At 40.3% G+C, this 21,819-nt stretch overlaps 3 protein-coding genes and 1 long non-coding RNA gene across 5 annotated transcripts in view; 1 reads left to right on the top strand and 3 right to left on the bottom strand.

The window, feature by feature from the left end:
* Positions 1–3,125, top strand: part of ddah2 (DDAH family member 2, ADMA-independent) — a 12,743-nt gene extending 9,618 nt beyond the window's left edge. For both annotated transcript variants that reach the window (XM_080859628.1, XM_080859627.1), the window contains exon 6: positions 1,507–3,125. In XM_080859628.1, coding sequence (XP_080715754.1) covers positions 1,507–1,626 — 120 coding nt within the window. In that variant the 3' untranslated portion in view covers positions 1,627–3,125. The remainder of the gene's footprint in view (positions 1–1,506) is intronic.
* A 62-nt stretch (positions 3,126–3,187) lies between these two features.
* LOC308381329 lies at positions 3,188–7,669 on the bottom strand. The gene is made up of 7 exons (XR_013969030.1): positions 7,357–7,669; positions 6,409–6,528; positions 5,857–5,977; positions 5,357–5,429; positions 4,945–5,040; positions 4,251–4,372; positions 3,188–3,307 (listed from the first exon to the last, which is right to left on the bottom strand). It is a non-coding gene; the product is annotated as an uncharacterized lncRNA (long non-coding RNA).
* A 1,072-nt stretch (positions 7,670–8,741) lies between these two features.
* rps5 (ribosomal protein S5) lies at positions 8,742–11,767 on the bottom strand. The gene is made up of 6 exons (XM_080858880.1): positions 11,714–11,767; positions 10,886–10,991; positions 10,396–10,605; positions 9,697–9,825; positions 9,324–9,422; positions 8,742–8,860 (listed from the first exon to the last, which is right to left on the bottom strand). The coding sequence occupies exons 2-6, from the start codon at positions 10,988–10,990 to the stop codon at positions 8,792–8,794; spliced, it is 612 nt and encodes a 203-aa protein (XP_080715006.1). The 5' UTR covers position 10,991; positions 11,714–11,767; the 3' UTR covers positions 8,742–8,791.
* Positions 11,768–12,649: 882 nt separating this feature from the next.
* On the bottom strand, positions 12,650–21,781 carry ppt2b (palmitoyl-protein thioesterase 2b). The gene is made up of 9 exons (XM_080858860.1): positions 21,666–21,781; positions 21,313–21,541; positions 19,779–19,932; positions 18,879–18,974; positions 18,296–18,403; positions 17,321–17,404; positions 16,435–16,519; positions 15,735–15,789; positions 12,650–15,304 (listed from the first exon to the last, which is right to left on the bottom strand). Exons 2-9 carry the CDS (start codon positions 21,490–21,492, stop codon positions 15,161–15,163), a joined length of 906 nt encoding a protein of 301 aa, XP_080714986.1. The 5' UTR covers positions 21,493–21,541; positions 21,666–21,781; the 3' UTR covers positions 12,650–15,160.
* Positions 21,782–21,819: the final 38 nt, after the last annotated feature.

Below are 21,819 nucleotides of genomic sequence, written 5' to 3'. Positions count from 1 at the left end.
TTGTTGAAGAGATCAGCAGTACGCCTGGTAACTCCTCCCGCTTCCTTATCGGAGAGGATGGAAAAGAAACTAGGCACTGTTTTCCTCATTAAAGTAACACTATGCAACAATTTGACACTTTTTGAGATATGGTTTTACAGGCAACTAGCTTTGGTACCATCCTCAAATTCATTTTGATAGCATATGGTCATGTGAAGGACAGATAAACACCTGTGTCTTCCCCACTATCAATCCAGGATATGCCCTATTTAGTTATGTGTAACGGGCTGGTACACCATGCAAAAATGGATGAAAAGCTTTCACAAGCATGACTTTGCCAGCTAAACTGCCAAAAGACACCAGCTAGTGTGTTGGTCTAGCAGTGTCAGCTGGGCTGATGGTGGGGTTTGCAAGGTTTTTGCCTGCCTTTTAGGTAGTTAGCCTACTACATTTACATTTACATTTAGTCATTTAGCAGACGCTTTTGTCCAAAGCAACGTACAAGGGAGAGAACAATCAAGCTAAGAGCAATAAAACCTGGTGTAACAATTAATACTGCTTTTTTTTTTTTTTTTTCAAAAAAAAAGATTGAAAACTACATAGAAAGACAAAGAAGTGCGGGACTGTCTCTGCTTAAGTGCAAGTTAAGCCAAGGTGCCAGTTAGGAAGGGAGGTGCTCTCTGAAGTGTTGGGTCTTCAACAGCTTCTTGAAGGTAGAGAGGGACGCCCCTGCTCTGGTAGTGCTAGGCAGGTCGTTCCACCAACGTGGAACTACAACTACTACTAGTTTGGGAACAGTACTCCGTATTGCTGCTCTAAAGTGCTGTATGCAACTCTCCTCCATCACTGGAAATACAAAATCAGTGTTTTTTTTGCATCACCCTCTCCCATGACCTGAGGGCCTACTTGAGATGCAGGTTTTTTCGCACCCGCTTACTTTTTAATGATATTTAGAAATTGATCAGCACCCAGATAATTGCAACTTGATGAATAATTGATTCAAGAGCAGTAATTAATCTCGCCATGCTAACGAGCTTATTAGTCTCCATTTTTAGCAGCAGAAATCTTTCTGTGTACTCATCTCAATTATAACTTTTCCCTCGACCCCAGAGTTGTACACCTTCTCTCTTTTCTTTTCTCTCTCCTTTCCTCTTTATCTCCTAAATTCAAATGAGCTTTTTTTGCCTTGATTGTGTAACAGCATTGTCAAAAGAATACAATAGACATACAGTACCAGTCAGAAGAGTTTTCTTTACTTTTATTATTTTCTACATTGTAGATTAATACTGAAGACATATGGAATGATGTACTAAACAAAAAAAAGTGTTATTTAACATGTAGAAAATTATAGAAGTAAAGATAAACTGAGAAGGTGTGTCCAAACTTTTGACTGGTACTGTACAATATAACAATTGCATGCCATATAATAGATTGACATATTTTCCATTGAGCGGTGGAAATATTTTCCGTAGGAGTGTAATGAACAGACAAACATATAAATAAATGATGTGTCTTTGTCCCCTCCAGGCCTTCCAGAAGCTTCCAGACTACACCCTGCTCCCTACGGCCTGCAGCGAGGCCTCGAAGCTCGGTGGATCGCTCTCCTCTTTCTGCCTTCTGATCAACAGAAAGCCCCATGCATACTAACACACTGCACCAGCATACTCTCATAACACGCATACAGCAGAAAGCCCCATGCATACTAACACACTGCACCAGCATACTCTCATAACACACACACACACACACAAACTTAGTATGACTCACATTACACTAATTAACTAATTCCCTGAAAAAAAAGAAAAGAATCTGGGCTTCTCCAACCAAACTTATGTCCCATTGTCTTTCCTAAGCTGATATACAGTACACCAGCACATATACACTGTGTGGTCAGTTGGGAAATATTCACCACTTAAATGTTTAGCTTACAGCGTGTCGTCGTCTCCCCTTTGGGAGCTGCACACTGCGGGGCCAGCACAGCTGCAGCTTGTAGGGGGTATCTGCTGTAGCCAGCGCTGATTCATACCTGCGAATGCGCTTAGTCCAAGGGCCTGGGGATGGCAAAATACACCCCCCCCAACAAAAAAAATTCCAAACATCTGTGGACGTGCTTAGGTGTCAGTATCCTGTGTAAACCTACTTGGAATGCATTTCACTTGAATTTACAAAAATATCCTGCCCATGAGTGTGTTAGGTCGGCTAGGAAGGTGACTGGTTGGTCAAGCACATTAAAGAGGCAGTTGAATACGTGCACCTTTTCCTTCAGTTCTCCACTAGCTTTATGCACCATCCTCTGCTTGAGACATCTGCAGGCAGACACACACACACACACACATGCAGCCAATACAGCCTCACCTACTGCAGACACACAAATATATGCGCCATCCTCTGCTCTTGAGGGACATCTGCAGGCACACACACACACACACACACACACACACACACACGCAGCCAAAACAGCCTAACCTACTGCAGACACACAGACAAATATATGCGCAATCCTCTGCTCTCGAGGGACATGTTGGGATTTAGACCACTGTGGTGTAGAACTGTACAAGGGACAGAATACATCTGTGCTTCACCAATGACCTGTCAATTGTTGAATGGCTCTTTATGGTTTTTGAAGATTACAAGGCATAGGAAACATCTCTTACAGGTGCAATATGTACTTTTGGTCCTTAAAATACATTTCTTTTAGTATTCTTAAGCATTCTGTTTGGCCTGTTATAACATTTGTTTATATCTTAAGCTTGATAAATATAACAAAACAAAAGCCTAGAATGTAGATAAATGTTTGTCCTTGTAGCTGGAATCACGATGTTCTGTAATCATTTCATTGGGATGGAGAAGAGCCTATTACAGCTTCATTAATATTTTCACACTGCATTTCATATGGCGACATTTACCGTTTAGTCTGGTCTGTATTTAGTGTAATATCAATTTTGCAAGACTTAATGCTAACCACTAGTCTACATATCAGTTATGATGTCCCTATGGTGGATGCTGGAGCACATCATAAGCAAGTGTGTGGAAATCTTTTCAGTATGTATGTGTTCAGTTACCGTTTGCCCCTTTTTGTACAATCTCTGAACCTTTGTATTTAGTGTATAGCTTTTTTTCAATCTAGATAAATTCTCTCCAACATCGGCTGTGTTTTATTCATCTGTTTGAAAAACTTTAAAAAAGGAACAACTGCACAGAGAAGAGATGATTTCCAACAATTTTATTTCTTCCATTTGAAAAAAAAGTGACAGACATATTTAACAGTTAGACTTGGCCACTTTTTCCAGCTCATCCTCCTTCTTGATGGCGTAGGAGTTGGAGGAACCTTAGAACGTGAAAAAAAAACACGATTAAGAATACATGCCAAAGTTCATTTAACCCTTTCATGCATGAATTATGAAAAAAATGGTCTAGATTTTTTTTTTGATTGATTTCCTTACTCAATGAACCTAAAATTGAAATTCAAAAAAAAAAAAAAATAATAATTTTATAATGGGATTTAATACCATCCGATACCTCTGATGCATGACGTCCACATACGTGGACAGTTGGTTTTTAGGGTGTACAAACTATATGTTACATCAAAATTTTAACACAGATTTGTTCAACACACTTTCCTCTACATGCTAATGTTTTTTTGGGACTGATTTGGCCTTCTTGGGTAGAAGTTAACAGATATGCCTGGAGTATTCAGCACATGTTCAGCACCGTCAGCCATCTTGACTTAATGATGTCATTACACAGTTAACATTCCAAATACAAGATTATACATATTGTTATTATATTGCTCTGAGTCTACTGTCACTGCCCCTATGTGGTTTGGAGAATATTACTATGATAATGCAAAACAAAATGAAGTTTAATGAACTGTCCACGCATGTGGACACCATGCACGAAAGGGTTAAAGGCTCAAGAACACTGAACAGTTGATAGTTGTTTCTGAGCTGGTGATTGGCTGGGCAACATGAAGCAGCAGCCAATGAATAAGCAAAGAATTTTACTCTGCGAAAACTTTAGCACACCAGAACAATGAGGAGATGTCAGGATGTGACTCTAAGCCTCGCTTAAACAGTGTTGAAAGTACAGATTCGCACCAAGGAAATAAAGAGTGCTGCCTTCTTACTAGTAACTAGACATAATCAATATAAATTACTAAATGAATCATATTCACATCATTGGAAAAGACAACTAAATTTTGAATCATGGGCCAACTAGACCTTGAACCCCCTTGAGGTTGAAAATAAAAAGCACTGCAGGTGCATGTATACCTGGTTGACCCTGCGCAGAGGGGACACGTCCACAGCCTCTCTCCTGACTGAAGCAGCACGTCCGATAGACTTGGCCACTCTCTCGAGCTCATCCTTTTTGATGACATAGGAGTTGGAGGAACCTTAGAATGTGAAAAAAAAAACATGATTAAGAATACATGCCAAAGTGCATTTAAAGGCTCAAGAACACTGAACAATTGATAGTTGTTTCTGAGCTGGTGATTGGCTGGGCAACATGAAGCAGCAGCCAATGAATAAGCAAAGAAATTTACTCTGCGAAAACTTTAGCACACCAGAACAATGAGGAGATGTCAGGATGTGACTCTAAGCCTCGCTTAAACAGTGTTGAAAGTACAGATTAATACCAAGGAAATAAAGAGTGTAGCCTACCAACTAGTAACTAGACATTCAATATAAATAAAATGACTAAATTAAATAAGTCATATGCAATAAAGAATAATGGGAGTCACACAGTGCAAGCACTTCATATCAAACACTAGAGCATTATTTACTAAATCTGCTTTACGTTTTTTTTTTTAGTCTAGGTAGACAACATGCAATGACCTAAAAGCCACACATGACAGACGAATAGAGTGCAGTCTAAAATTCTATTGTGGATTTTCAGGTTTATGGCCAGTTAGTAACTGGTTTAGACTAGCCTTAAATTCTGATAAAGTTCAAATCTTGATCTTACCTTTGCTGCGTTGATAAGCCCATCACTTCACTCAGCAATGGTCTTGATGTTTCTGAAGGCAGCCTCTTTAGCACCAGTGCCCAGCAGCCAGATAGCCTGTGGAAAAGCAGCAAGATATATACTTTTAACGACCAGAACTTCCATGACAAATGTAATTCTGTTAATACACAATTCAAAATGGTTGATGAATGAGTCTGTATCTGAGCTAGCGGTTGGCTACGCAATAAAAAGCAGCAGCCAATGAATTGCAAAGATTATTTCTCTACGAGGACTATAATAACACATCAGAACAATGGGGCAATGTCAGGATGTGTCCTTAGTCTCGTCATTGAAGACAACTGAATTAAAACATGGGCTAACTAGCCCTTGGACCCCCTTGAGGTTGAAAATAAAAAGCACTGCAGGTGTGTACCTGGTTGACCCTGCCAGAGGGGACATGTCCACAGCCTGTCTCCTGACTGAACCGCCACGCTCTCGAACTCATCCTTTTTGATGACATAGGAGTTGGAGGAACATTAGAACGTGACAAAACATAATTAAGAATACATGCCAAAGTGCATTTAAAGGCTCAAAGAACACCCAACAGTTGTTTCTAAGCTGGTGATTGGCTGGGCAACATGAAGCAGCAGCCAATGAATAAGCAAAGAATTTTACTCTGCGAAAACTTTAGCACACCAGAACAATGAGGAGATGTCAGGATGTGACTCTAAGCCTCGCTTAAACAGTGTTGAAAGTACAGATTAACACCAGGGTATTAAAGAGTGCGGCCTTCCAAATAGTAACTAGACGTATTCAATATAAATAAATGACTAAATAAAAAAAAAACCTCATCATTGGAGAAGGCAACTACATTTTGAAACATGGACCAACTAGCCCTTGAGGTTGAAAATTAAAAGCACTTCTGGTGTTTACCTGGTTGGCACTGCCAGAGGGGACACGTCCACAGCCTGTCTCCTGACTGTACCGGCTTGTCCGATAGACTTGGCCACTTTCTCCAACTCATCCTTCTTGATGGCGTAGGAGTTGGAGGAACCTTAGACCGTGAAAAAACATGATTAAGAATACATGCCAAAGTGCATTTAAACGCTCACGAACACCCAACAGTTGATAGTTGTTTCTAAGCTGGTGATTGGCTGGGCAACATGAAGCAGCAGCCAATGAATAAGCAAAGAATTTTACTCTGCGAAAACTTTAGCACACCAGAACAATGAGGAGATGTCAGGATGTGACTCTAAGCCTCGCTTAAACAGTGTTGAAAGAACAGATTAACACCATGGAATTAAAGAGTAAGGCCTTCTAAATAGTAACTAGACGTATTCAATATAAATAAATGACTAAATTAAAAAAAAAAAAAAACAAAAAAAAAAAAAACACACCTCTCATCATTGGAGAAGGCAACTACATTTTGAAAAATGGACCAACTAGCCCTTGAGGTTGAAAAGTCAAAGCACTGCTGGTGTGTACCTGGTTGACCAGGCGCAGAGGGGACACGTCCACAGCCTGTCTCCTGACTACCAGCTTGTCCGATAGACTTGGCCACTCTCTCGAACTCATCCTGCTTGATGGCGTAGGAGTTGGAGGAACCTTAGAACGTGAAAAAAAAAACGTGATTAAGAATACATGCCAAAGTGCATTTAAAGGCTCACAAACACCGAACAATTGAAAGTTGTTTCTGAGCTGGTGATTGGCTGGGCAACATGAAGCAGCAGCCAATGAATAAGCAAAGAATATTACTCTGCGAAAACTTTAGCACACCAGAACAATGAGGAGATGTCAGGATGTGACTCTAAGCCTCGCTTAAACAGTGTTGAAAGTAGAGATTAACACCAAGGAAATGAGTGCGGCCTAACAACTAGTAAAAGGACAGTCAATATAAATAACTGACTAAATTAAATAAAATCATTCAATAAGAAGTACTCCTGGGTGTCACACAGTGCAAGCCCTTCATATTGAACACTACAGTATTAACAAAATCTGCTTTGCGTTTTTTTTATACTAGGTAGACAACATGCAATGACCTGAAAGCCACACACACACACACACGAGTTTTCAGAGTTAATATAACAGTCCCTCTAGGACCTTGAGAGGATTCGTTGTGTCAAGAGCCTGAATTTGTTGCAAGGATTCTCAAATTGTGGTTAAAATAGCCAATTATTTTGGTAGTAAAGTAATTGCAAATTATGCTGAAATTTCACAACTAATTTTTTGCAAACGTATTGCAATTATAAAGCTTTAATTGCAACCTGCAATTGCAGGAAATCCTAGAATTAGGTCTAATTGGTCCTGGAGGGACTCATGAAAATCCAATAGAGTGCAATCTGATATCCTATTGTGGATTTTTAGGTTTCAGGCCAGTTAGTAGCTGGTTTAGACTAGCCTTAAATTTTGATATAATTCAAATCTTGATCTTACCTTTGCTGTGTTGATAAGCCCATCACTTCACTCAGCAATGGTCTTCATGTTTCTGAAGGCAGCCTGTTTGGCACCAGTGCCCAGCAGCCAGATAGCCTGCGGAAAAGCAGCAAGATATATACTTTTAACGACCAGAACTTCCATGACAAATGTAATGCTGTTAATGCACAATTCAAAATGGTTGATGAATGAGTCTGTATCTGAGCTAGCGGTTGGCTACGCAATAAAAAGCAGCAGCCAATGAATTTGCAAAGATTATTTCTCTACGAGGACTGTAAAAACACATCAGAACAATGGAGCAATGTCAGGATGTGACCTTAGTCTCGTCATTGAAGGCAACTGAATTTTGAAACATGGGTCAACTAGCCCTTGGACCCCATTGAGGTTGAAATAAAAAGCACTGCAGGTGTGTACCTGGTTGACCCAGCGCAGAGGGGACACGTCCACAGCCGTCTCCTGACTGTACCGACTGACCGGCACGTCGGACATTAGGAGTCCTCACGAGGTCCACTGTTGATGGTGTTCACCAGAACCTGAAGAGGGTTCTGCGAGAGAAGGGAGGAGACAAATTAGACAGGTGTTGCCAGGTTGTTTCCAAGTGGAGGTAACCCAAAACCATTCCTACAAACTAGACTGTAAAAACATTTAAGTGAAACAAAGCTTTGGTTTGGTAAGAAAAATAAAATGGACAAATGAATATACAATCTGTAATACATGGGTTAAGGACTGGTTCTGTTGGTGTTAGCTATGGACATCTGAATTGGCCACAGGTTACCTACTTATTTGAGCCAGACAACTTTGTACAAAGTTGTACGGTCATAACTGCTTGGCTAAGAATGAAGGTCGGATTAATATCTCACCAGTCAGGAGGTGGATGATCTCGTAGGAGTGCTTGAAAATGCGGACAGTCATTAACTTCTTGCCATTGATGCGGCGGTGCATCACTGAGTTGGTTGGACGCTCCACAACGGGGCAATAAGCCTTGCGAAAACGTTTGGCAGCATAGCGTTTCATTTGGATGGAGAAAAACCTATTATACCTTCCAAGATGTTTTCACAGTATTTTATATGGTGACATTTTTTTACTGTTAAGTCTGGTCTGTATTTAGTGCAATATCAATTTTGCAAGACTTAATGTTAACCACTAGTTTACATATCAGTTATGTGCTAGAGCATCCACTATAGGAACATAAAAAGCAAGTCTGTTGGTGTCATAGGTGTGTGGGAATCTTTTTAAGTCTGTATACACATGTTCAGTTACTGTTTGCCCGTTTTGTAAAAGTTCTGAAACTAAGTATTTAGTGTAAAGCTTTTTTTCCAATCTAGATAAATTATCTCCCACATCCGTTTAAAAACCTTTAAAGGAACAACTGCGCAGAGAAGAGATGATTTCCATCAATTTTATTTCCTCCTTCAGTAAAAAGAGACAGACATTTTTAACGGTTAGACTTGGCCACTCTCTCGAGCTCATCCTTCTTCTTGATGGCGTAGGAGTTGGAGGAACCCTAAAAACATGACAAAACATGATTAAGAATACTTGCCAAAGTGCATGTAAAGGCTCAAGAACACCTTACAATTGATAGTTGTTTCCGAGCTGGTGATTGGCTGGGCAACATGAAGCAGCAGCCAATGAATAAGCAAAGAATTTTACTCTGTGAAAACTTTAGCACACCAGAACAATGAGGAGATGTCAGGGTGTGACTAAGCCTCGCTTTAACAGTGTTGAAAGTAGAGATTAAACACCAAGGACATAAAGAGTGTAGCCTACCAACTAGTAACTAGACGTATTCAATATAACTAAATTAAATAAATAATATTTAATAAGGACTCATGGGAGTCACACAGTGCAAGCCCGTCATATTGAACCCTACAGCATTTATCTTTTGTGGATTTTAAGGTTTGTCCAGTTAGTAGATGGTTTAGACTAGCCTTAAATTCTGATACAGTTCAAATCTTGGATCATCTTACCTTTGCTGCGTTGATAAGCTCATCAGCCAAGCACTCAGCAATGGTCTTGATGTTTCTGAAGGCAGCCTCTCTGGCACCAGTGCACAGCAGCCAGATAGCCTGTGGAAAAGCAGCAAGAAATATACTTTTAACAACCAGAACTTGAATGACCTAAAAGTTATGCTGTAAATGTACAATTCAAAATGGTTAATGAATGAATCTGTTTCTGAGCTGGTGATTGGCTACGCAACAAAAAGCAGCAGCCAATGAATATGCAAAGAGTATTGCTCTACGAGGACTATAGCACATCAGAACAATGGAGGTATGTAAGGTTGTGACTCTAGTCTCGCCAATGGAGAAGACAAAAATGTCACAGCACTGCAGGTGTGTATACCTGGTTGACCCTGCGCAGAGGGGACACGTCCACAGCCTGTCTCCTGACTGTACCGGCACGACCGATACGAGTGGAGTCCTCACGAGGTCCACTGTTGATGATGGCGTTCACCAGAACCTGCAGAGGGTTCTGCAAGAGAAGGGAGGGGACAAATTGAAGACAGGTGTTGCAAAGTTGTTTGGTTTACAGGTGGAGGTAACCAATACCATTCCTACACACTATAGACTGCAAAATAAAAACATTTAAGACCACCCAACTATTGATAGATGTTTCTAAGCTGGTGATTGGCTGGGCAACACGAAGCAGCAGCCAATGAATAAGCAAAGAATTTTACTCTGCGAAAACTTTAGCACACCAGAACAATGAGGAGATGTCAGGATGTGACTCTAAGCCTCGCTTAAACAGTGTTGAAAGTAGAGATTAACAAAGTTGCAAAGTTGTTTGGTTTCCAGGTGGAGGTAACCAATACCATTCCTACAAACTATAGACTGCAAAATAAAATATTTAAGTGAAACAAAGGCTGGCTTGGTAGGAAACATAAAAATGCACACATGTATGTACAATCTAATACAAGGGTTAAGGGTGGTTCTGTTGGTGTTAGCTATGGACATAAGTGGCCACAGGTTTCTTACTTTAAGCTACACAACACATTTAAGTTGTAGTCATAACTATTGTTAAGCATGAAGGTAGGATCAATACCTCGCCGGTCAGGAGGTGGATGATCTCGAAGGCGTGCTTGACAATGCGGACTGTCATCAGCTTCTTGCCGTTGTTGCGTCCGTGCATCATCATGGAGTTGGTAAGACGCTCCACAATGGGGCACTGAGCCTTACGGAAACGTTTAGCAGCATAGCGGCCGCCAGAGTGAGGGAGGTACTTGGCGTACTTCTCCTTCACGGCAATATAATCCTGTAAAGCACACGAAGAGAACAGGTACACGTGAGTTCCTAGGTTTTGTAGTAACACTCATTATATACACAAAGTTTAGTGTACCAATTTACAACTACTATTTGTGATGTTTCTGAGCGGGTGATTAGCCGGGCAAATAAAGAGCAGCGGCTAATGAATTAGCAAAGAGTTTCTCTGCGAGTACTATAGCACACTAGGACAATTAGCAAGGTGTCAGGATGTGACTAGTCTCGCCCAAAGTCATTAGTCTAATAGTTGGGGTTGTATGTGGACATTTTACCTGCAGAGAGATGTCATTAATCTGGACATCATCTGTGCTCCATTTCCCGAAGAGTTTGATCTCTGGGCTTTCGGCAACAGCGGGGGCAGTCTCCCAGTCTGTCATTCTGCAAAACACAATTAAATCGTAGGTAAATTCACAGTAGTCACATCAAATAAGTTACACGCATTATCTACTTACCCAAACAACCTCACATGTATTAGCGCAAGTATATTAGCCGCATTAGATATACGTCTAGTTTTTAATTTCCATCACATAGCATAGCGATTACCGAACAAATCAATTGAATGTTTCTACAAAAGGTATTATAGCCTACGTTTATCACATTGTTTTGGGATGTTGACATTATAAAAATCGCAAGAACAACGTTACAGCCGCCCTCCAATTGAGCTAATGCTACCATAGCTTCATGGTCTATCATGAAAGCTAACGTTACTAAGTTTCCATCTTCAATTCCATGTTAACTCGTCCACCTCATGAACCACCAAATATAAACATCTATATGTTTAAAATTCTGCTTCTTTCTCCTTTAATGGTAACGCTACTCTCGACAATCGGAATATTCTGGCTACACGAGCAACCGCATGCCCAATCCACTAGCTACCATTAGCTAGCCCGCTAGAAAGAGACGTCCATGTAGCAAGGCAGTTACACATGGACAGCAAGCGGTATCGGAATTACTTTGTAGAACGTTTTAACATCAAAAATGTAGTAAATCGACCGTCTAAGTATTTAACGATTGTACAAGCATTATAAGAACAAGAAATACTCGAAAGAAAGCTAATTTGAGTGCATTATCAGGGAAATTTTTCTCCTTTTCTTACTCACTTGGGTACACGATTCTTCTCTGCACTCCCTTACGACGGAAAAGGCCCTCATGGCGGACATGCGCTGATCACATAGGAAGCGCTCCGACTATTTCCGGTACACAGTGTGTGGGGTTTGTAGTCCAAAAGAATGGTGACAATTTAATTAAGTCACCCGTGGCCTAAATTTGAATAACTATTGAGCAAAAACAATTATATGCAAATCCCAAAAACACATAACCTACATGATCGATGTAAAGTCACAAATTCTTTACACAAAGTCTGTGAAATATGTAATGTCTTTCACAATTGGTCTGTGTGTGCAACTTAGTGTCTAAAACAAGTATACCTCATTTGTCCAGCTATTAAAAAGCTGATATTTTCACCCATGCACAGATGTTCCACTTCCATTAGGTTGGCACTTCTATAAACAACTCAACTAATGGGTGACTACACTGGCCGTATGAGAAGGCCTTGTGTTATCTGTCAGGTTGCAATGCATATGTTCAAACCCCAAGTCATATCATGTGTATCATGTGTATCATGAAGCCATCAAAGTCTTGTTTGAACAAGTTATCTGCAACCAACAAAAGTTTTGCATTTAAATGTGTTAATTTAGCAGGTGCATGCACATGTCATTAAGTGAGCCCTCGTCTATTGGTCCATGACCATGATATTGTTTGTGTCGGCACCTTGCTCAACTAGCTGTTAAGATTTATTTTGGGCTTTAATTGATAGAACAGTGAAGAGTGTGACAGGAAATGAGAGGGAGAAGAGGTGGAGAGTGGACAGGAGAAACGACAACGAGCCCGTACGTGGTCGGGGCTACTGCTTGCGCCACGGTGCCCCCCTTAATTACCCTTGAATCCATATGATAGTCACACAAACAATCCACACAACCATATCTTTAAAACTGCCATTTAATGAAGCAGAGTAGACTTTAACAACATTCCCAGGGCAAAAACTTTTCAGTTTAAAATGTACAAACACATGTTTAGGACATACATATCATTAAGGTCAAACTGTAAAGCACATTGGTAAAATGTATGTTTTTATATTTAAAAAAACACACAATCTGGAAAAAACAATAGGTTTCATTCAAAGGGTTAACAGAACTACATCTCTTTATCTCTACATCTCTTTATTTTCTATTTTGCAAAAATTGAACATGCTTCTTCCACGTGGAAAGCCACTTTTAAGAGGATAAGAGACCACCCAGAGTCATAAACAGTTCTTCATTGTATTTATGAGTTCTCCTGTCAGAAGACAAGCAACCCTTAAAAGCTTTAGAAAATCTCAAATTACTTGGAAAAAGAACACTTGCCCTCAAAGGTATAGCCAGGGATGCAAATTCAAAACACTTTCGTAACATTTGACACAACTCTCCTCACATTTAGACTTCTAGCAACGTAGTAATTGGCCAGAGAAAAAAAACCTGACCTTCATGGCTCCCTAAGACCAAAAAAAAAGAGAGAGGACAACTATCTGTTTATGAATCCTGTGTCAAACCTTGAGGACAGGGAGGGATCTACATTCTAGAACACTGGGAAAATGTGGTCGTTTGGCTGTTGAGTTTCAAACCAGCCAACCTAGAACTCTGTCGATACCTTTAAGATGCTATTACTCTAAAAAGCTTCAACTCTGAGTGCTCTTGACCTGGATGTCTGCCACTGGCCAACCACCGTGATCTTTAAAATCAACAACAGAAGAAGAAGACATAAGAAGATATGTACTCAAAGTAAACTACACTGAAAATCTTTTCACCCTCCCCCAAATCGTTAGTTAAAACTTACATTTTCTTTTTCAAAAACAGAGACATGTGTTAAGTACAACATAATTTAAATACACACAATACTGCCATCATCAAAATATTTACATCAGAAGGTTTTTCCCTCCAATCATCATTCCCTCCGAATCATTTTCAATTAACATTTACACGTCATACCCTTCTGTGCAAGCACTGACTTCTTCACTTTTTTCCTTTATTCCCTTTCAATACAACCAGTCCCTTCTCAAAAACAAACAAACAAACAAACACACACACACACCACACACACACTCACACACACACACACCATCAACATTAAAATGCATCACAAAGGTTAAACAACAAAAAATCCATTCTTGCCAGCCTCGTCTCCAGATAAAATAGATCCGATCCTAGCCTGAGTTTTGTTCTCTATATTCAATGAGAGGTATGTCATTGCACGGACCACATGAGATAATGGAACAGATACATGCTAATCTAGCTTTGCCCTTCTATTCCTTAATACACATCTCCCTGTTATCAATTTGTAGCTTTCCCTTACTCATACTCCTATTCCCTTCCTCACGTGTGTTTGTCAGGGCTGTAACAGTTTTCAGGTTGGCACATGGGCACAGGTAGCTAGAAGTTCTCGTAAAGTGTGTCTGTTTGTCTGCAGCTGAATCTCCTTACACAACCTGACCATGGGGACGGTATATTGTAATTAAACTTATTTTCACTTCCGGATTGGTCAGCTGGTATTCGCCACCCCTGAGGCCAAAGGTGTGTTCACACATAGTGTAGCACTTTTGGTTCAATGTAACTCTTACGGATGACTGAACAAACACTTAAGGCATGATTTCTACTGCGTACAACATGTTTGCACTAAAACATTATGAGTTTACATATGTCAAAAGCAAAAAAAATTAAATACAGATTGATACATATATAAAAACGACATGTATACATATATGTATATATATATATATATATATATATACACATGACATGATTTTGCATTAACTAAAACCCCTCTTGGTATAATAAATGGGACTGTATGCTTGCACTGGGGCAGAAAAGGTTCTCTCAGGCACTATAATGTATAGACCAAGTCTTGTTACAGAATGAAGCACACATAGGCACACATTTACAAATGGTAGAAAAGATGTATGTGTACCAAGTACACTGCAGTAGGAAATGTAAGGTTGATTGAACATGTGGGGCTTTTCCACGCAGAGGGTGAGGACATTTGTTTTTTGCTCTTTTTCTCCTCCGAACCATAACAAAACCACGTGAAATATATACTGTATTTGTATGTGAAATTCTGCTGAAAAATATACCATGTCTTCTTGTATAATCTTGCATTGGCGCCGTGCATCTTATTCTCTGAAGGAAAAGGCACACGGTGAGCGACGGAATGAGTAAGTGGATGGGTTGGTGGGCTGGTTGGTTGGTTGAGTGGGTCGGGTCATGTGTCTTACACACCAGTCACACGTACGCGTTGAAATGCGTTGGATGCGTTGGATGCGTCAGGGTTAACGGATCCCCATTCACTTTGAATGGGGTGACGTCATCCTTTGCCGAACTGAACAGAGCCACAATTCAGTTCGGCAAAGGATGACGACACTTTGAATGGGGATCCGTCGCCCTCAACGGCTCGACGCATTCTAACGCATACATGTGAACGGTGTCTAACCCATGACACCCAGGGGGAAGAGGAGTGCTTCAGGTCAGCCATTTCGCCATGCAGGTGGTGAACACCGTCTGGTTGGAGTGCCACTGCGTGTGGATGACGCCGGCCATCGCACACAGGACCACATCCCCACGAGCCTGCAGTGTCTTCAGGCCAAATGTGTCCCTCAGGTACACCTGAAGAAAGTAAGTGAGGCTTTATTTATATAGCACATTTCATACAAGAGTTGCAATTTAAAGTGCTTTACATAAAATCAATAAAAGCAAGCAGCGGGAGCAATACATGGAGTGAAAGGGGGGGGGGAGGTGTGGTTCAATCTGCTACAAATTCTAAGGACAGTGAAAGTACAGAAGACTTAAAGGAAGCTACAAAATGAAATAAAGGAAGTAAGTAAATGTTGGTCATTTGCTGAAAGTATAGATGTCTGTAGAATGCTAAATTAATGTTTAACAAAATACCTCATCAGGGAAGATGTTTTATTATGGGTTTGAAGTGTGTGAGTGAGTGTGTGTGTCTGTGTGTCTGTGTGAGTATACTTTGCTAAATGTGTCAGGCATGGACATTAAACAGTATAAACAGTAGTGTAAACATGTAGAATTAACATACCTCCTGGTCCTTCATTTCAACAACAGTTTCGTTTCCGTTGTAAAATCCAAACTGACTGTGGGAGAGAGGAGGAAATCAAACATAAGAGGTGCCGGAGCACACAGAGCAAAACCATAAACACACTTAAGCATGGCCATCAAATCATCCATTTTATTCAGACATTTTGGAAAAGAGTGGCGAGTTCAGAACTGAACTGAGGAAACTAGACCAAGCCACAAATAGTCAAGGGGGTGCATGGTGACCTGGATGTAAGTAAGTAAGTAAGACTTTATTTATATAGCACATTTCGTACAAGAGTTGCAATTCAAAGTGCTTTACATAAAATCAATTAAAGCAAGCAGCAGGAGCAATACATGGAGTAAAAGATAAATACAAAATGATCAACATCGTATCAGAACCTGGTGTTCTGATAGGCTTCTTGGATTACTAAAATTATGATAAAAGGAATCAAAGTAATACAAGTGATAAAACCCTTAAAACAGTTTAAAAGAGAAATAGTAAAAATAGTGCAAGTTACAGAGTCAATTTGTGTGGAGGAAACAATGTTTTGCTTAATGAAAAATGTAGTTGTCTGTGTGTGGGTTTATGTGAGTGTGCGTGTGCGTGTGTATGTGTATGCTTATGTTTGTGTGTGTGTGTGTGTTTGTGTGTGTGTGTGTGTGTGTGTGTTTGGAAATTACGGACAAGGGCACGGACTTACCTTGATTGCCATGGAGTGATGACTCCGTCATCCGGCCCTCCGATTAGGACCAGCTTCTTGATGCGCAGGAAGTTGTTTTTCCACTCTGAAAGATTAATAATTATCAGTATGAAGTGACCACCAACGCTGGAGTGTATAAGAGATCGCTCAGCATACATCATAACAAGTTAAGTGTAACTGACTCTGTTTTGATCGAGGAACATAAGGCAGAAAAATAATCATCTAGAAGACTGTTCCTCTTGTGAACAAGCACACCTATTTCGTGTTGCTAATGTGACATGACACTGAAATAAGATAAGTCTTGACACCCAAATACTAGGAAAACTCAGAGACTTGATTTTGGTTGTGCTCTAATCACACGCACATGACACTGTCAGTGATTCAGTGTTAAAGGCACCCAGTGCAACTTTATAGGCTTGAGACTCGAAAAATAAACATTCAATTTCTAGTCTTTTTTTACACGTAGTAAGTTTCTATAACTCCATACCATTACATATCGACATTCAAGGAGCAAAGATGAGACGTCGTTCTGACATGACACTGTCAGTGATTCAGTGTTAAGAACTTTTACTCAATCACAGAACATACCTAGCATACCATACCTAGCAAAGCAAGTCAGTCTTAAGTCAGCCGAAACAAACTCTTTGCTGCATTTACCCGTTTCAACAGGCGTAGTGTCAGTGGCAAAACAGAATCGCAGGTAACTTTCAAGCATTCCACTGCAGCCATCTTAGATACTGCTGCTTTTCCACACACACACACACACACACACACACACACACACACACACACACAGAGTACTGACACACACACACACACACACACACACACACACACACACACACACACACACACACACACACACACACTTGTGACTGGTACTTACCAGTAGCATTGGGGTTTGCTCTCTCATTGTTCAGCAGTGCCAGATAGGAGCTGCCGTTGAGATAGTAGTCTCTGTGATGAGGGTCTAAAAGAAAACACAAATCCATATACACTCATAAGTAAAACTGACAAATCAAACACACATCCATCCACCACCGACATCAGTATTGTAATGCTTTGCATAATAATGGTGTTGCTATGCATACTTGCAGACTATGCATACTTGCAGACTTGCAAGTGATAAAACAAAATGTATGGTCAAGCAACATGGTCGGATGCAAAACAGAAAGGAGACAATACATTCCTAGGACACAGCTTCAGATTGTCCAAGGATAGAATTGTCCAAATTACATATTCTGAATAGTCGCGTTGACGTAACCGCACTTGCATAATGTCCTTGTAGTCTGACAGCTACAGACATACAGATTAAATGTCTGTCAGTCAATTTAAGAGCCTTTTAGATGCTAAGGATGTGCCACAATTACTTTATGTTATATATATATATATTCTTTTATACTTAATTGCTGAGTTTTTTAAAGTGTTTTGTTTATTTATTTTGTCTGTTTTGTTTTGTTATGGTTTGTTTATTTATTGTTCTTCTGTATTCTGTAGCCTCAGTCAGGGCATTGCCTCAGTCAGGGCATTGCTGCAAAAGAGCCCTGTGCTCAGTCAATTCTCCCTGAATAAACGATGATAATGAATATGATGAAAATACAGAACAGAGATACTACTGACCATGTGTCTGTGTTTTTTTTTAAACTTGTTTTGCTTAAGCTGAGTATTCATAGTGTAAATTTGTTTAGTTATATTGTATATATTTGTATTGTTTTTGTTTTTTATTTTTCAATAGCACTGAAGTCTGAGAGCTGCCACCTCAATTTCGTTGCACTTGTGCGATGACAAATAAATATATTCTATTCTATTCTAATTGGAGTATTTCTCCCCTGCATCATACATATTTGTACACAATACTCACCATTCCAGTAGTTGCAGATAGAGATCCTTTGGCCCACAGCGGTGTAGCACAGGTGAAATAAGTTTGATTTGACAAATGTGGGGAAGAGGTACTTCAGGTAATCTGTGTCTAAAAAAATGTGAAGGACGGTAAGTAAAAGCAGGAAGGTGACTATGAAACAAGGTTGTGAAAGTCAAAAAAACAGAAGTGCACTTCGAGTCGCTGGTAACTGACGTTAGCCAACAGAAAGTGCTACATTCGAGATGTACCTCCGTATTGCCCAGCCTGAGGGGAGGACAGCGAGATAAAGAATGGACGTTGAAGAGAGAGAGAGGGAGAGAAGGAGAGGTAGAAGAGAGAGAGAGGGAGAGAAGGAAAGGTAGAAGAGAGAGAGAAGGAGAGGTAGAAGAGAGAGGGAGGGAGAGAAGGAGCGTACCTCCGTATTGCCCAGCCTGAGGGGAGGACAGCGAGATAAAGGAATGGACGTTGAAGAGAGAGAGAGGGAGAGAAGGAGAGGTAGAAGAGAGAGAGAGGGAGAGAAGGAAAGGTAGAAGAGAGAGAGAAGGAGAGGTAGAAGAGAGAGGGAGGGAGAGAAGGAGCGTACCTCCGTATTGCCCAGCCTGAGGGGAGGATAGCGAGATAAAGGAATGGACGTTGTGGTTCGAGAGGGTTGAGAGAATGCCTCTACACACCAGTCCACCTGAGGAAAAAAAAAAAGAGGGAGATGGTTTCAATGTGTGGTAAAAAAAAAAAAAACCCTCTAGCATAAAGTTCTGCTTTCTGTTTCCCAAACAATGGCAAGTTTCTATTCTATTTTCTGGTCACTGGCTCATTCGGTTCTTGGTAATGTTTAACTATAAAATGTCTTTTTGACAATGCCTATTGTCATTATGTATAGTATACAGGTACAGCTGACAACTAAAACTACACATTCAAAACACCCCACTGTACCTTAAATATGGGACAGATAAGACAAAAGAGAACTGGATAATGTACAATAGAGTATAATATACAATACAAATGTAGAGTAGTAACATCATTTCAGTCACCCTTTTCATATCAGTCACAAAAGTGAGTTTGCACCTCCTGAGCCCATAAATGAGTACCCAGTGAGTATGCACCTAAATGAGTACCCAGTGAGTATGCACCTAAATGAGTACCCAGTGAGTATGCACCTAAATGAGTACCCAGTGAGTATGCACCTAAATGAGTACCCAGTGAGTATGCACCTAAATGAGTACCCAGTGAGTATGCACCTAAATGAGTCCCCATGTAATAGTAATATGTCTTCTGTTTTTTTTTTTTTTTTTACTTGTTTTACTTAAGCTGAGTATTCATAGTGTAAATTTGTATAGTAATATTGTATATATTTGTATTGTTTTTGTTTTTTATTTTTCAATAGCACTGAAGTCTGAGAGCTGCCACCTCAATTTCGTTGCACTTGTGCAATGACAAATAAATATATTCTATTCTATTCTATTCAGTGGCATTCAGAAGAAATCACCTTGTGAGTAACAAATGAGATGGACGCCATCCGCAGCATTTTGCATGATTGGATAGATAGCGTCCTTGAAGCCCTCCACTTGTTTCCATAATGGCTGCAGGCTGGCACTTCTGTCGAACAGGTCGATTATCGACACGTTGGTTCCTGGGTGAGACTGGGGAGGAAGTAATAGTAGAGAAAAGGGAAGTGGTGCGGTTTCATTAATATTTGTATAGCATCGTTGGGTACTCGAAAGTACTGCACAGCCTACTTCTCCTTTACAGGTGGTAGAGGAGAATCAGGTTTTATTGGCCAAGTAAGTTTGAACAAACAAGGAATTTGACTTGGTAAACTGACTCTCAATGTGCTTACACAGAATATACATTACAACACAATACAAAACAAAACCAACACAAACAGTGCAATGGTCTGTGAAGTTTAAGAAAGTATATACAGGAGCTGTGAACTGTTACAACAATAGTGCAAAGAAGAAGTGGAGAGTGCAAGATGAGAAGTAGTACAATGTCAGATGCCTGTCGGACTTCCCATGTGTTCTCTGGTGATTTCCAAAATTCCGTACATGCACTTAGTTATCTGCAAAGTGCACAAGTCACACACACACTCTCTCTCGGTCTCGGTCTCGGTCTCTCTCTCTCTCTCTCTCTCTCTCTCTCTGTCACTCACACACTCAGCAGATCTTAGCATTGAGGTTTAAGTGAACTCTGTACCTAAGATACACACAGACATAGAAGCACAGAAGCTCATCAGACTTTAACAATATGTAATTGGATATGGTATTTTACATCAGTCATCTCCTGATGCGCGTGAAGCATAAGAGCACACAGGACAGACTAATGGAAACATAGCTCTTACGTCTGTTGCTTGCCTGCCTGAGGCTTCATACCATTTAACACAGGAAAGCGCTGAATCAATAGTTTTACCCTCTGTAATCTCAAGTAAGACACGATGTTCTGAGACGCCAAGAACATCAATTTCTCCATTATATCAGCCAGTGGGCAGACATATTTGACTTGGTTACGTAAGTGTTGACAAATCCAATCACCATCAGCCCATCTCGACAGTTTTAATAGTGTTGTTCTCTAGTCTTTAAAATAATGTTTTGGACTAATGCTGCCTACACCTTATTTTCATATTCTTCTGAAAACCTAATGCTCAATGCAAGCATGGTTAAGTGTACGCCAATGTACATTTTCTAAAGAGAAGGATTAATATACATATTAATCCTTCTCTTTAGAAAATGTACATTGGCGTACACTTAACCATGCTTGCTTAGTCCTTGCTTGGCGTACACTTAACCATCCTTGCTTATCATGCTTGCTCAACCAGTTTGCTTAGTGCCTTGCAAACAGAGATTGAATACATGTATTCAATCTCTGTTTGCAAGGCACTAAGCAAACTGTCACCATTCAAAGTTCCACAAATGCCTTACCGTTTTCTAGGTATTCATTTGGCTCAAAGACGTCTGTATGATAGGTAAACAAGGTCGCATGTGGCTATAGATCGCCATAGTTCTCCATAGATAAGTTGAACTCACCTGGTTGATAAAGCTTTGCAAGTGGGCAAATTCGGAGGCGCTGTCGAATAGTCCATGGACAATGATCACGGGTCTGTACCCCACGACAGCCGAGAGAACACATGCACCAAGAAGAAACCACAACAGACGGCTCGCCTCAGTTTTCCTCTGGTGGGGAACTCCATTGCAAGCCCCTTCCATTTCTTGCTTTCAAATCCAACGCCTTTCTTAAATTCTGTTCAAATCACTACTACGTCCGGAGGGTAAAAAAAGCTGCCGTTAAGGTAGAAAAGCAGGCAGCTGTATGTAGCGGGCTAATGTTAGCTGGTCATTGTTATTCCAAGAAGCATGAAATAATAAAACAAATAATTAACCTTAAAATCTTCCAGATCAGATGAAATCCCTTTTTTGAACGTCCATTTATCCCCTGACGTAGTCTAGCAACATTTGCATGTTTTGGGGGGATTTATTACCTAACAACCGTTTCTACTCATCACCACTTTCCACGAACTCCCTTTCCGTGGCATG

Source organism: Sprattus sprattus (assembly GCF_963457725.1).
Source record: "Sprattus sprattus genome assembly, chromosome: 20".
Lineage (NCBI taxonomy): Eukaryota > Metazoa > Chordata > Actinopteri > Clupeiformes > Clupeidae > Sprattus > Sprattus sprattus.
Note: the sequence above shows the minus strand (reverse complement) of the source record. Positions and strands in the feature narration are given on the sequence as shown.

What these genes read in the sequence shown, in the direction of transcription:
- rps5 (XM_080858880.1), bottom strand. Translation starts at nt 10,990, where the DNA reads ATGACAGACTGGGAGACTGCCCCCGCTGTTGCCGAAAGCCCAGAGATC. An exon ending in TCCACCTCCTGACCGGCGAG is followed by an intron (nt 9,826 to 10,395) that starts GTATTGATCCTA and finishes CTTCTCTTGCAG; the next exon opens with AACCCTCTGCAGGTTCTGGT. An exon ending in CTCTGCGCAGGGTCAACCAG is followed by an intron (nt 9,423 to 9,696) that starts GTATACACACCT and finishes GCTTTTCCACAG; the next exon opens with GCTATCTGGCTGCTGTGCAC.
- ppt2b (XM_080858860.1), bottom strand. Translation starts at nt 21,492, where the DNA reads ATGGAAGGGGCTTGCAATGGAGTTCCCCACCAGAGGAAAACTGAGGCG. An exon ending in AGCAAACCCCAATGCTACTG is followed by an intron (nt 16,520 to 17,320) that starts GTAAGTACCAGT and finishes TTAATCTTTCAG; the next exon opens with AGTGGAAAAACAACTTCCTG. An exon ending in TTGAAATGAAGGACCAGGAG is followed by an intron (nt 15,305 to 15,734) that starts GTATGTTAATTC and finishes TACTTTCTTCAG; the next exon opens with GTGTACCTGAGGGACACATT.